Source organism: Vipera ursinii (assembly GCF_947247035.1).
Source record: "Vipera ursinii genome assembly, chromosome: 5".
NCBI lineage: Eukaryota > Metazoa > Chordata > Lepidosauria > Squamata > Viperidae > Vipera > Vipera ursinii.
The window spans coordinates 211,662-226,309 of NC_139518.1; the positions used below are offsets into that span (position 1 = coordinate 211,662).

The 14,648-nt window shown below is 51.7% G+C and overlaps 1 protein-coding gene across 3 annotated transcripts; it reads left to right on the forward strand.

The window, feature by feature from the left end:
• The first annotated feature begins 4,418 nt into the window (after positions 1 to 4,418).
• PPP1R2 (protein phosphatase 1 regulatory inhibitor subunit 2) lies at positions 4,419 to 13,858 on the forward strand. 3 transcript variants are annotated; one of them, XM_083364042.1, is made up of 6 exons: positions 4,419 to 4,670; positions 4,773 to 4,880; positions 4,977 to 5,051; positions 7,602 to 7,711; positions 8,544 to 8,738; positions 12,651 to 13,858. In XM_083364042.1, the coding sequence occupies exons 1-6, from the start codon at positions 4,486 to 4,488 to the stop codon at positions 12,716 to 12,718; spliced, it is 741 nt and encodes a 246-aa protein (XP_083220168.1). In that variant the 5' UTR covers positions 4,419 to 4,485; the 3' UTR covers positions 12,719 to 13,858. The 3 variants fall into 3 exon arrangements, with proteins under 3 accessions (XP_083220168.1, XP_083220169.1, XP_083220167.1); XM_083364043.1 differs by lacking the exons at positions 4,419 to 4,670; positions 4,773 to 4,880; positions 4,977 to 5,051 and having other exon boundaries at positions 6,184 to 7,711; positions 8,544 to 8,639; XM_083364041.1 differs by lacking the exons at positions 4,419 to 4,670; positions 4,773 to 4,880; positions 4,977 to 5,051 and having other exon boundaries at positions 6,202 to 7,711.
• Positions 13,859 to 14,648: the final 790 nt, after the last annotated feature.

The window sequence follows — 14,648 nt, forward strand, 5'->3', positions numbered from 1 at the left end:
CTCACTCTTAAAGTAACAGAGTGGGGTTGGGGGGGGGGTAAAAGAAACTTTACAAAAATCTCACCACCAAAAAAAAATAGTTTGCTCTCCTTTACATGCATTTTCTCTCACACATCATCCATGGCTTTTACAACAATAGAATCTGCAGTTTACTGTCCCTTTCACAGCCTGGGACGGGGTGAGGGGTGGTAGGTGGGTTTAAGGGCTAACACACTCACATTTACATATCAGCAAATTAACTCATTCACTTCCATTCTGACTGCTTGCATAAACAATTTCACATACAAAAATTCCATTTCATACTTTCTCCAGACAAACCATACATTGTTAAATAAGACCTTTTTGTTTGGTGTTATCAGAGAGGATTTTGACCCTCTTCCAAGTCTTGGAAATAACACAGAACAACACAGACAGACATATATACACAGATACTATTATAACAAAACAAAACACACATATCAATTTGGGGTTTTAGGCCAAAACAATAATCCAAAGAGCTAGATTAAAAGAAAAAGATAGAAGAAAAACTTGATTTTATTTCTTTGATTTTTCTTTTCTTTAGGTTACAACAACAACTACTTTCCTATTCTTTGATTTGGTAGACCAGAATTGTCAATTTAGCTTGGCTCGGAGCCTGCAATGGGAAGCTAGATCTCAGACAAGTCCAGGCAGTTGAAATCAACAGGCGCGCCCCTGGACTTTACTGAGAACAGCTCGCCCCAAGAGGCTCTTTCAAGCCCCACATAAGCCAATTTTAACAGGAGTTCATTTCGGGCATATTCATTGTCTATTTGCCTTGTATTTTCTGAGGTGCCCTGCTGAGTTTCTCCCGGCTGAATCCTCATAAGGAGGGGGAGCCGGAGAAACTGAAAAGGCTTAATGAAAAAGAGAATCAGTGAAAAGTTCAGAGGGGTTAGAAGCATTAAGAGGAAAAGAAATGTCAGCCTTTGTTGTCGGGCTGGCTGACTGCCCCCCCTCTAGATTCCCTGCTGGGAACCAGAAGAGGCGTGGCCAAACAGCACGCGATAATCAGCGATGGTCATATGAGTGCCAAGGTAATCAATAGTTTTTGGAGTCAGAGGAGTATAAACAGGTTGTACAAAAGTGACAGGATAGGCAGCACAAGCTTCTAAATCCTCTGGATCTAATAACCCGGAGGCATGAGCTGCAAGCATAGAGTGAACAAAAGGTGCCCCTTGAGTGGGGCGGGGAGGCGGAGGAGGGAGATTTGGAGAAGGAGGAGGAGGGAAGGGGGGAGGAGTGGGTTTAGGGATAGTGATGGCAACAAGCTCAGAGGCTTTTTCCTCTTTGTCAGAGGGAGAGACAGGCACAGCAGGGGAAGGAGAAGAGGCAGAAGGAAGATTCTCCGGAGGCACAGCAATAGGAGGAAGTTTCTCTGATTTTTCATAGGGTGGGGGCGGCACGGAGAAGGCCAATGTTTCGCCGGTCCCTCCTACCTGGTTAAAACATGCATAGTGGAGAGTTAAACATTCCATTATGATCCTCCACAAGTTTAAAATTTTTAATTTGGTCCATGTAGCCAATTTGAGTGATCCCTTTTCAGGATATTTTGGGCATTGTTCCCACACGTGCTTGCCTGTTTTAAAAGCAGCCAATTTCCTGCCATTATCAATTAATTCCCTCAACTCCTGCAGATACGCTGTCTGCTGTTGAGAGAATTTTCCACCCATACTCACGAAAATTCCTGCGTCTAGCAACGGACGAGGATGAGTCGCGGCCACCGTCGGGCGAATGAGTATAGATGGCTGAAGACGTATTCCACAGAATCACATCGGGGTCACCATTTGCAGGGATGCAGGGAAGCTGCTGTTGCTGGGATGCTGCTGGTGAAGCTGGGCAGAGGCTGCTCCTGCCCAGGGTTAGCGCCCATGAAAGAAAGACACAGAGATCTCTCGGGGAAAGGGCCCCGCTGCTCCTGGGATGCACACTGGATGCTGGACACTGAACCACGAGGAGCAGTGGACCTTGTTTATTTATAGCAAAAGCAACCAATCACATTTTATTGTTATTCAAATAGACCAATCATGGTTACACATGTGTTCTTCTAAACTATCCTAAAAGGACATAGGTGTTAGAGGTAGATTCAAATACAGTAATGACCAATCATTTGTAGGAGGCGTCAGAATTTGCCTTAAATTGAATAGCCAATGGTGTGGAGGAATACTGTGACCATGCCCCTATCTGGCTGCAGCCAAATGGCCTCTCCTAGGTTCCTTTGTTTTCTGAGTTTATGGCTTACTTCCTTGCACATGGTTCACTGACCTTATCTGGCTGTAGCCAAATGGCCTCTCTGGGTTTATGGCTTACTTCCTTGCACATGGTTCACTGAAGACTTTCCATGGTAGAAAAGTACTAGCCAGAAAAGTACTAGCCAGCTACATGTATAGGAACAGAGATCATGGTTATTCCAACACCAGACGGGTAGATTTTCTCCAGGACAATCAGTCCATTCAACAAAGCGTATTGACTTAGAAGCAGCCTATAAGCCTGTAGAGTCAGATCAATTGAGGGACCGACCACATCACTGACAGCCGGCCACCTCACCCAGCTGTCTCATGTGACCCCCAAACAGGGTCACCTCTCCCCCACGCAATCTTTGCACCATGTGACCTGTCAACGTCAGGGCCAACCGACCACATATCACACAAGACCATTTAAAAGCAGAGGATTGAAACAACATGCTTTAACTGAAGTTCCACTGATGATGTTTAGCCTGATGCCAAAATGTTCAGAAGGCAAACAGCCAGCTCGGTGACCCCCCACATGAGTCGGGCCGGTTCCTCCAGTTTAACATCCACCAGCAATTTCCCTGAAAGAGGCCGAGTGAGGCAGGGGCCATTAACTGCCTGCAGGTTGAATCCAGTCCAGTCCAGCCGGCTTAGTTGGGTTCAGCCCGCGCAACAGACTTTGGTATGCTGGACTGTTCATCTCAGGCAGGTCTGTGGCTGCTGAGCATCCCGAAGCTCTTCAGCAAGGGGAGAAGCCTGTCTAGTCAGGCAGAGCCTTGGAAGGAGGCCGTGCCAAGCACAGAGCGGAATTAATACTCCTCTGTGTATTAATGGTTCACCTGTGGAGACGGTTTCTAGCATCAGGTTTCTGGGTGTGCAGCTAACGAGTAGGCTGCCTTGGTCATTCAACACCGAGACACTGGTAAAATTTTCTGAGTCGCATGGAAAAAGCACATCTTCCCCTCTCCGCTTTCTACAGAGGAAGGATCGAGAGCATCTTATCACACTGAAGTATTGTCTGGTTTGGAAGCATCCCTGCTTCAGGTGCGGAGTGGTGAGGACGACATAAAGGGTGATTGGCAGTTCCCTTCCATCCAGGACATGGTATATAACGTTGTTTCAGGCGGATCTGCAGGATTGTCTGGGACGCCACATGTCAGGCCTGTTTTCCTTGTTCCCCACTGGGAAGAGGGGGCTTCGTGGCACCTGAAGCAGAACATCCAGATTCAGCCGCAGTTTTGTTCCTTACAGTGTAAACTTTGTGAACTCTCAAGCTTCCTCTTTCCACTCTGAATTCAAGATGGACAGTGATTAATACAATCTCTTCTTTAAAAACTTCCAGTGTTGGAGCATCCACACCTTCTGGAGGCAGGTTTTTCCACTGGTTAATTGTTCTGTCAGGAAATTTCTTAGTTCCAGGTTGCTTCTCTCTTTGATTAGTTTCCATGCCTTGCTTCCTGTCCTGCCCTCAGGTGCTTTGGAGAAGAGATCGACCCCCCCCTCTTCTTTGGGGCAGCCCCTGAGATGTTGGAAGGCTGCTATCGTGTCCCCCCACGTCCTTCTCTTCGTTAAACTGGACAGACCCAATTCCAGCAACCGTTCCCTGTATCTTTCAGCCTCCAGCCCTCCCCGATCGTCTTCGTCGCTCTTCTCTGCCCTCTTTCCGGAGTCTCCGCGTCTTTTTCACATCGCGGGGGCCGAAACTGGATGGCGGATTCCGGGAGGGGCCTCACCAAGGCCGTGTAAAGCGGCATTAGCGCATCACGTGATCCCCCTCCCCCGACTTCGCCGCCCCCCCACCAAGGCCCCCGATCCCCGCCCCCTGCCCCACACGGGCTCCCCCCGGGCGGCCTTCGGACCCCCCCCGGCAGCCCCTGCGACGGGGAATTCTGGGCCGCTGAGCCGCTTCCCCCTTTGGCGGAGCCCGGGAAGCCCCCTCCCCCCTCCCCCCTCCCTCCCGCCTGGCCGGCGGCGTCTCCGGGGGTCGCGGGGGGGCGGGGCGAGAGGGGGAGGGGCCACCCAGGCCTCGCTGGAGGAGGCGCCGAGGGGCGGCGGAGGCGGGGCCGGGTCTCCCGGCAACGGCGCAGACAGCGCCTTGCCCGAACCTGGCCGGCGGAGGCGCGTTCCGCAAGCGCACGTGCCCCCCCTCCTCTCTCGCCCCGCCCTTGTGACGACAGAGTCCTGCGCCCGGGCCGCGCATGCGCAGGCCGCGCGTAGGGCCCGGGCGGAGGCGGCGATGGAGGCTCGGGGCTCGGCGGGCGGCGGGCGGCCCGTTAAGGGCATCCTGAAGAACCGCTCGGGCAGCGGCAGCGGCAGGGGCCTCGAGGACCCCGAGGCGCTCCCGCAGGCCCCGCCGCTGCCGCCCGCCGGGGGACGCCTGCAAGCGCAGCCCAGCGGCGAGACCCGCGGCGAGGAGCAAGGGTGGGCCGCGGGGGGGGGAGGAGGGGGCGGGAGCGGGCCCCTCCCCCCCGCACTCAAGGCCCCGGTAACCCCCCCCTCCCCTCCCCCCCTCTCCCCGGCCAGGAGGAAGACGCAGAAGTGGGACGAGATGAACATCCTGGCCACCTACCACCCGGCCGGGAAGGACTACGGGCTGATGAAGATCGACGAGCCCAGCACGCCCTACCACAGGTAAGCCCCCTCCCCTCCCCCCTCCCCTCCCCCCCTCCCCTCCCCCCCTCCCGCTGCTGGCGGCGGCCTGACGAGCTTCCCCCCTTCTCCCCGCAGCCTGAAGGAGGAGGAGGACGCCGGCAGCGACGCCGAGGATAGCCAGGTGCCCACGGCGGACCTCCTGGCCAAGAAGTAGGTGTGGGCCGGCGCGGGACCCTGGCCCGAGGGCGGCTCTGGTCGGGAGGGCCCTGTGGGGGGGAGCAGGAGGCTTGGCCTTATTGCGGGGCGCGAGGCGGCCCCCCGGCCCCGCTCTCCCCGCTGAGGGTGGGCCCGGGGTCTCCCGCCGCTCGAGGGTGCTGCGGGAAGGAGAGCTGTCTCCAACCCGGCGTGGTGGCCCGATGGCAGCTCCGGGTCCGGCTGGTTTGGGGCAGGAGAGGGGAGGGCTTTCTTGCTGCCTCTGCAGGCCAAGGACCCGGAAGTGATTTTTGTGAAGGACGTGAAGCAAGGCAGCCCTGATTGGCTCGCCCAAAAGGTCACTTGTGGCTTTGGCCTCTTGGTCGTACCTTCTTCCTCCCTTCTCGATCCAAAACTCTGATGAAAAACTCTCACCTTGATCCTCCCCTGACCAGAAGAGTATTTTATCCCTTCTTCTTCAAAAGAAACAATTTTATTTATCAACTTCATGGATGAAGGGAGGGAGATGAGCAGTAAAGAAATATAAAATTTAAATAAAATAAAGTTACTAATCAAATTTAAACAGCTACCCATCTTACTGAAGGCAACTTAATGCTTGTAAGAAAGTTCTCCGTGGCTTTGATTAACTCTTGTCTCTCGTTTCTGTAAATCCGCTTTTATAGGTCTCCACTGCTACGGGTATCTTTAAAAAGCCTTGTCCTTTCTCCTAATGTATATGGAACTCCCTGAGCACCTATGTGGGGATGTCCGCGATCGCCTTCATTTAGGCATGTCTGTCTTCTTCTGTGGGGCAATTAAGGGGGGAAAAAACCCTCCTTATTTGAAGTTCATTTCCTTGCTCTGGTTAGACTCTCCAGTGCAGAATGCTCTCCTCTTCCTGGATGCAGTTCTTTCAGATCTTCTGGAGACTGGACCACGTCTGAATGCTCTTACCCAGGCTGAACACCGCCAGGCTTTCAATGCCTAATCCATTTGCCTTCCCGATGATTCTTAAGGTCTGCTTCTGTTTCCAGTTCTCTTAAAAAAGAAGCACTGCTAATAAGGAGACAGATGGGGTTCCCACAGAATAGAATAAAACTAATGCCCAGGGACGTGGCGTGGTGCGTCTTGTGAGCTTTAATCGTAAACAAACAGTGTGCTTTTGTGTGAGGTCTCTTGTTCGAATCCTTTTTAAGTATAGGTATCATTTGAAACAAAAATTAAAATTTTGGCAACACATTCATTTTTACTGCTGCAATTCTTCCCAATAAGGATAGTTGTATTTTTTTCCAACCATCTAACTCTTTTTGTGTTTTTGACCATAACAATTCATAATTATTCTTATATAACTTAACATTTGAAGCTGAAAGGTAAACCCCCAAATATTTAGTCTTTTTAACTATTTCAAATCCCGTTAACTCTTCTAAAACAACCTTTTGTTCTATAGTCATATTTTTAGACAATATTTTAGTTTTTTGTATATTTATCTTAAATCCAGAAACTTTCCCATATGACGTTATTATCTCCATCAACTATACAACTGAGTAAGTCGGTTGACTTACTGTAATAACCAGGTCATCCGCAAACGCTCTCAGTCTATAATCCTGATCTCTTATTTTAATTCCCTTAATTTTATTTGAGTCTCGTATTTTAATCAATAATGTTTCCAGTGTTAGAACAAACAGCAAAGGTGACAACGGACACCCCTGTCTTGTACCCTTTTCAATACTACATGTTTCTGTCAAACTAGTATTAACTATTATTCGAGCTGTTTGCTTCTGATATATTGCTCTAATAGGTTGTAAATTTTTTTTTCCAAAATTCCATTTTCTCCAATGCTTTAACTAAAAATTGCCAATCCAATTGATCAAAGGCTTTTTCAGCATCCAAAAAGATCAGCGCTGCAGAGACCTGGTTATTTCTATCCAAGAATTCCAATAAATCTACAATATGTCTCACATTATTCTTCATTTGTCTACCACTTATGAATCCAGTTTGATCACTATGAATCACTTGCTGCATTACCTTCATTACCTTTTGCAGGATTTCTTGATTGACCAGCAAAGAGCACTTTCTAATTCTGAACAAATAAAATCCTACGTACAGTGCTGTTTGCATGACCAACACCCCTCAATATTATTCTAAACAAAAAATGCATAAGGTCTTTTTTATTTTTAATTCAAGAGCGACTTTCTATTTTAACTTGTCAGACTGGAGTGTGCCTGGGAGCAGCGGGGAGGAACTGAAGCTTTTTCGAGTGGGTTTCCCCTTCAGCTCAGCTGCCAGGCCGGCCTCCCGGGCCATTAACCACAGGTTCCTCTCCGGAGTTCCCCAATTTCCTTTTAGTGCATTCTGTCTTGAACTAAATCCGCGGCTGAAATTGCATTTGCTCATCCCCTTGGCGGCTCTTCCTGTTTCAAGGAGCCATGCCGCTCATTTCGTGGTGACTTCATTGCCCGTATCGGCCAGGAGGCCCCTGAAGGCGTCGTCCGGGGAGGCCGGCTCCCCGTCCCTCCCGGGTTGTGGGCAGGCGGCCTCAGCTCAGCGCTCCCCTTTTTCTCAATGCAGGTTGGCAGCCGCAGCAGAAGGACAGGGCCCCAAAATCTTTGCAAGGCAGGAGGACAGCAGTGAGGAGGAGGAGGAGGACGACGAGGTAGACCTGACTCCGGAAGAATTGGGTAGGTGGGGCTTTGCGGGTCACACCCAGCCCGTAGGTGGTCCCAGTCCAGCCTGGGTGAGGGGGGAGGGCAGCAGCAGCTGAGGGAGTGACGTCGGTGCAGTGCTCCACACGGTCCCAGTTTGTCAGGTGGCCCTTTGGGGAAAACCAGTCGCCCATCCCTGCACTAGACCCCAATGCCGTGACGTCCCTCAGCAAGGGCTCTCCTGGGAAGGACGGGCTGGGGCGCATTGCGTTTTTATCACAGTCCCCAGATAGCCATAGAAATGGCCCACTGGGCGTGGCAGTCTAAGAATAGGGCAGGCCCTCTTTCTGGCCAGCTCCCATGTGTGTCCCCACCCCCCACCCCCAGTCTTGCTCGTTGCAGGGGAGGGTGGGTGCAGTGCAGTGCTTCTCTCTTGTTCCTCCAAAAGGGCTCTGCGACTCTTGCACACACAAAGCAACACGGAGGGTCCAGTGGCTTCTGACACCTCCTCCTCCGCCTTCTTTCCAGGCCTGAGGCATTTTTTCTTCAGGTGGCTGCACGTCAGTGTTGCAAGGCCAACTGGTATGGCTGGCCTCTGCATAAGTAATTACGCTTTGCATTTGATGAAGGGCTCTTCTGCTCCCTCCGTCCCCCCCTCCTGCCCCCCCCCCGGAGCTTTTCAGCTGTCAGAAAAGGCAGGCGTCCCTGCTGAGCATCCCCTAACCTGGCTTGTAGTCATTCCTGCAACGATACAGAGATTCCCCCCCGTCAGTCTGATTGCACTGGATTGCAACTTGCATAACTTCAGTGGAATGAGATTTGTGGCTGGTGCCATGTTGAGTCGCATATTCTGTTTCTCCTGGTACAGAGAAAAAGAGGCAGTTTGAAATGAAGAGGAAGATGCATTACAACGAAGCGCAGAACATCAAGCTAGCCAGACAGCTGATCGCAAAGGAAATGCACGGTGAGGCTGCCGAGGTGGAGGAGGAGGAAGATTGTGAGGAGGAGGAGGAAGACGATGAGGATGAGATGCAGGATGAGTGTAAAACAAGCACAGAATCAGGTGAGGCCTGGGACTTGCGGGCAAAATCCTTTTAGCTTGGATCCCACGATGGCTGGGCTGGTCACCCCTCCCTCCCTCCCTGCTGCCGCCGCCCTGGAGCCTCTCGCCGTGTGCCCAGATTCTGTGCCATGTGGAAGAGTCTCTTGGCTTGTGCCAGGCCGAGTGTTAGAAGCCTTGGTTTAATGTCTGCTTGCCGGCACGTCCCATGTCTTCTAAATGTCCCCCTGCTTTGTCCCTTCCATGGGGCCGTCTTTCTCAGCTGAGAGGGAACAGTGGAGGGCAAGGTGGAGACAGTCAGCTATTCTCGCTTTTTTTCCCTCCTCGTCTCTCGGTTTGCAGGGGAGCCTCCATTTGTGCCAGGAAGCAGGCTGAGGCGGTGCGGACGGACCCTTAGCTATAGGCTGCTGGTGGGCTTGCCTTCTGAATGCAAAGCCTTCCCCTTTGTGTTAAGGAATTTGTTGTGCAGAGGTCTCCTTGTGCTACCAAAGAGTTGCACAGACAAGGAAGGGTACTGAGAGCAGCAAGAGTCACACAAGAGTACACTGAGTTGTAAAAAACAAAATGTAGTTTACTTTAAGGTGGTGTAAAAACAAAAATGCACAGTCAAAAATAAACAGTCCAGGTCATAAACAATAGCAACAGTCCAAGAAGTAATCCAAAATACAAAGTCTTCTTACCGGTCCAGAGGTCAATACACAGTTCAGGTTTACAACAGTAGTAAACCAACGGCAGAGCAAAAACAGTAATAGTAGAGAGCAGTGAATTCAGAGAAGCTACGTTCCTAGCTTCCTCTCATGGCCATGAGAACACTTACACACCCATTGGCCAATTAACAACTTAAAGACATAGCATTATGGTTAATATATTTTCAACCCAACATTGTAGGCTAACACCATATGCCTAACACTTTGTATTTGCATTCCAGCTGCAGCAGCAGGCCAGAAACAGGGCGTCTCCTTCTGCATCAGCTTCCTTTGAGCCTGTTGGTGTCTCCCGGGGGGGGGGAATCCCTTCCTCCCCGGGGGTCCCTTTTGGAGAGGGAAAGAGCTTTCTCCTCCAAGACCCTTCCTTGGCTGGGGTGTTCTTTGCCTGAATAAATTGACCGCTTCTCTTTGAAGTTCCAAGAATGGTGAATGTCGGGAGGGATTCAAAAGGAAACCTGGGGTGCCCTGTGTCAGCCGCCTCTAGTTGAATAATTTGCACCCAGAGTCTGTCAGCTAAACTTCTCCTTTGCTGTCAGCGTTGTTGCAAATTGGGCTAGAAGCGTCCTCAAACCACAAGGGTGTAAGAAAAAGTAGAAGAGCAGCCTCAGAGACAGCAGGCAGGGAACGGGAGGAGAGTGGGGCAGTCCTCTTCCCTTCTTTGCCAAGGGAAGACAAGGCAATGCTGGCCTGTTGGGAAGCCAAGGTAGTGCTGGGGAAGCACTCCCAGCTACTTCTTGGGTGGCCTTCGGCAGCGGCCTGCGTGCACAACTCAGCCGCACCTTAGGGAGGACGCAAGACCAAAGGTGGAAACGGTCTGAGTAAGCAGTAGGAAAAAGTTGGGGTCTTCCTCCTCCCTCCTGCTTCTCAGTAGAAGCGGGGAAACACCCCCCCCCCACACACACACACACCGCCTCTTCCAGACAGGGGCAGAAAGATCCAGTTTTACTTTTTTGTCTCTCGGTGGGCTTTTTTGGATCAATAACGGTTGATTTTCTCAGGTGGCCGTGTGAGCTAAAGGCTACTACGCTTGTTACGAGTCTGCCAGAAACGGCTTCTTGGATTTTTTGGCTTTTACATATGTTTAAATGTTTAATATCTGGCTGTGGGCCACAGATATATCATAGAATTCAGCTGCTCTAACAAGAATAGAAAAATCTACCTTAGAATCCAAAGTTCTTAACTTTTCCTGAGTCTTAGTACTGTGATGTCTTTCTGAAACATTCCTAGTCAGTCTTGATCTGGACAAGATCTTTGCTTTACCTTTCATCCAAGAGTGGGGAAGGGGCTAGAGGTTTTCTTTGGGGTCTTAAGGGACCAGCTTATCAGGGACTGTCCAAAAGCTGCCAAACTATTTCAGTAAAAAGATACAGCTGTCTATCTTGAAACAGCAACTCTGGGTGACTTAACGTGGGAGTCAAACTCTGTGAAATCAATCAATAGCAATGATAACGCAGCAGCCAAAGACAAGCAGCCTCCATTTCGGGCTCCACTAACCTCCCAGGAAAACAGCCGTGTGATTGAGACTTTCCAAAATGCCAGCAGAGACGGGTCTTGAAGGACTGCTGGATGATATTCCCCTGCTGGAGGAGGCCCCTATGTCGAAAGTGGTGGGGCGGGTAGAAACAATCGGATTAATAGCTCACCCTTGTGCTGTGAAGGGCTTTGTTCACGACAACCATCATCGTGAATTGCCGCCTTAAGCACCTGGGCAGTCAGTGCAGCTCGTAGAATAGAGGTGCAACATGGGCGTACCAAGGTGTACTCACAACCGCCCGCCTGGTTCTGGGCCGATCCCACTAAAGCCTCCAGTTGCTTTTCAGGGGTGGTCTCATGTAAAATGCAAGAAGCCCCTCGGAGATGACCAGGGCAGGAGGTGAACCCTTGCAGCCTCTTCACAGGTGCTGGCAGGCTACTGGCTAGTCCAAAACTTGGGGTCCCGCCTCTCTGGATGTCAGAGGCTTCTGCTGTGAGTCGGGCAAGCGCCCTGGGCCTCGGCTCTCCTCTGCTGCCTCTGAACGCTCCTGCAGGTAGAGCTCGGGGATACAACGCCCAACGCACCTTTGGTGACGCTTTTAAAAGCCTTTTTCCCTTCTGGAATCGAAGCCTTTAACTTCCTCTTCCTTGGGGTAATTGTGGGTGACTCGAGGTGACATGGCACAGAGGTAAATAGTCCACATGTAGTCTTGAATTTTGGATTAAAAAACATTCAAGAAAGAATACTAAAGCGGAGGCGTCTCTCGTCTCCTGATCAGCCTGCCGTATATCACAGTCTCTGAGGGGGCCTCTTGAGTCTGACCCACTCTGTGCTTCCCGCAGTGGGGCGCTGAGGGTGATCCCGCCACCCCCTTTGCTCCGCTTGCAGGAGCCGTGCCGCTTCCTTTGTGCTTCAGGGGAGTCAGTAAATCAGAGTCTGGGTAGGCAGGCCTTTTCTTCCCAGCGCAGCGTTTGTCCGTGCGGGGGTCAGGCTTGTGGGATCGGCAACAGCAGACACTGGTGGTGGGTTGTATGCTTTCTGCCCCTTAGGGTTGTCCGGAGTAGCAGTTGGAGGTAGATGCTGCGGTCGGGCAATAGCAGATCATTTGATCCCCTACAGCCACGTCCAACAGGCAGATTTTGGCAATGGAAAGACCATTTTAACCCCACTGGGAGCCCAGAAGTCCCGAATGGGGATGTGGTGGTGAAGGGTAGCGTGTGCCTTTAGGGATGCTCAGTTTGCTGTGTGGATTTGCTCGGGAAAACCAGATATTCCACCTCATTTCAGGAATTGGCACGTGAAGGACTAATAAGTCTGAATAAGACTGAAGGGGTTTTAAGCTTTTTTAAACATTGTTTTAATTGTTTGGGCTATAAATAATTTAATTCATTTTAATTCTATTTTATCTTAATTTTATATTGTCTTTTATATGTTGCCCTGTAAACCGCCCTGAGTCCTTCGGGATTAGGGCGGTATAAAAAAAACTAATTAAATAAATAAATAATAAATAAATATGGATTTCTTGATTTCCACAAGAAGTATTAAGAGTTCAAAAACTAGGAATGTGCTGTTGAAACTTAACGTGTGTATTTTTAAACAGCCCAGCAGGGTTCCCTTCCACTAGCAAGCCTCTTGGTCTTCCTCAGAGACCACAAAGGGCTGTCCCGCCGCTGGGGTGCCTCGTGTTGCCTGCTGTGACCACCCACGTCTGCTCTTCTCTTTTTCCCCCCACAGTACCTGCTCCTAGTGACCCGCTTGAGAACATGGCACACAGCCTAGAAGAAGTCTGCTCAGGACTGTAATAGCTCCCAAAGTCACCCTTTTGTATTCCTTGCCACCTCACCCTTCTGCAGGTCTGTTTCAGCAGGTTGGCTTGCACTTTGATATTTGACAAAAATGGTGGTGATCTCAAGGTTTTCTGTTTGGCGGTGAAAATGTTGCTGACGTGGCCGGTTCTGGTGGTCACAGAAGAGGGTTTCGTTGCTCATCTGCCGAAGAACACAGCGTGGGGGAGCGCCAGTCAGCCAGACCCTTTGGTGTCACCCCTTTCCTTGGTTTGAACCTCTGGACAAATACCTCTTTTATTGTGCTGTAGTATTTGAGTACACACAAAAATCCCCATAAGGGCTCGATGTTAACGTGCCATACTGCAGCCAGGAAAAGAACGAGCCTCTTGGCAACTGACGAGGCCTTTTGCAAAAGGGTTAGCGGGAGAGGGTCTTTTTATAGCCTTTCCCCTTCCCCTCCTGCAGACTTTAGCCGGTCCGGAGGGGCAGGCGGTCCTTGCCGCAGCCGCCAAGAGAGAAAGAGCAGTTGGATGTGGCTTTCCCAGCTGCCTGCTCGGAGGTGGGAGTGGATCAGCCTGTCTCAGGAGCTGCCGTACCTTTTTTTTTGTTCGAGTTGGCCAGGATTGGGAACACCCCACGGGGGGGGGCTCTTTCCACCATCAGAGCCTCTCTGCTTCTCAGGGTGCCTTCCCAACGTGGTCGAAGACTGCCAGCCTCTAGAAAATAAAGTTAAATGATAGCGCCCGGCAGCCAGAGCACGCCTCTTGAGACACCGGCGTGGCAGACAGAATGCGCAGCCACCTGCTTTTGTTTCTTAACTAGAAGAGGCAGCAGTCCCACAGCCCTCTGGTATCCTGTGATCTTTTTTCGGTAACCTCTCCACGCTCCCTATGTCCTAAATGAAACTGAATCAAACAGTTGTTTTGTAGTTTGCCTTTGTGATTTTCTTAAGATTTGGGCTTTTTAAGCCTGGGAAGAGGGAGGGGCATCTGTCGGTCAGCTAATGTTTATAAAATTATTTCGAATGTTCTAGCATGCTGAAATTGCCTAGAAAATACCCAGGTTGTGCTACTGAAGTTGCTCCTTCACTTCTGGATTCCGTTTCACTGGCTTGTTTCCTCCATGTAACTGCTTTATTAAAAGTAAAGAAACCACCGAGCGTATTTTTCAACAAGCAGATCAGGGGAATATCCCCTCCTTGGGACAAAATGACTTGAGACTGAAACGGTGGCAAAATCCCCGTAGGCGGGTGACCTCGCTCTGATGCCCGGCACCAACGGACCGCGTTCCCCGGCCGGACTCTGCTCTACTCTTCTCGTCTTAGATCAGGGCCCCCAACCCCCGCTCCACGGACAGGCACCTGCTGGGCGGTGCAAATGCAGGCAGCAGGGGAAACCGGGCCCCCTCCGGTCTGCGGAAAAACCTCTCCAGGGAGTCTGGAGCGCCTCGCCAGGCCTGGGCCCGAACGGAGGCCCCCGCAGTAGCCCTGGCCGGCCGGCTTCCACGAGCCCTGCCGATTTACTTCTGGCCCCTGCGGCCCCGCCCTGGCCGGTCAGGGTGGGGATCTGGGTCAACCTGCAGGCTCCCACTGCCCCCCCAGCACCCCTGCGAGGAGGAGCCGGGCTTTTCTGGCGGGGGGGGTCTCCGGATTTAGCTGCTTTATCAACCGCCTCCGCCGCTGCGAGGCGACTCTGAGCTCACGCGGCCGACCTCGGGCGCGCGCTCCGGCTGACCGCAAGGGGGCTCGGCTGGGACACCCAAAGGCCAGCCCGGTCGCCGGAGCCCGCCGGAGCAGCAGAGGGAAGCGCCGGCTGGGAAGGGGCGGGGCCAGAGCGCTTCCCTCTTGGCGGGGGCCCCGGAGGGGGAGGAGGAGGAGGAGCTCGAGGGGCGGAGGGGGCCGCAGCCGCGCAGCCCGCCGCTCGGGATCCCCGCCCGCGCGAACGAG

Coding starts and splice junctions, on each gene's coding strand:
- PPP1R2 (XM_083364041.1), top strand. CDS start 7,150: ATGACCAACACCCCTCAATATTATTCTAAACAAAAAATGCATAAGGTC. Junction 7,712..8,543: donor CCTGACTCCGGAAGAATTGG/GTAGGTGGGGCT, acceptor CTCCTGGTACAG/AGAAAAAGAGGCAGTTTGAA. Junction 8,739..12,650: donor TAAAACAAGCACAGAATCAG/GTGAGGCCTGGG, acceptor TTCCCCCCACAG/TACCTGCTCCTAGTGACCCG.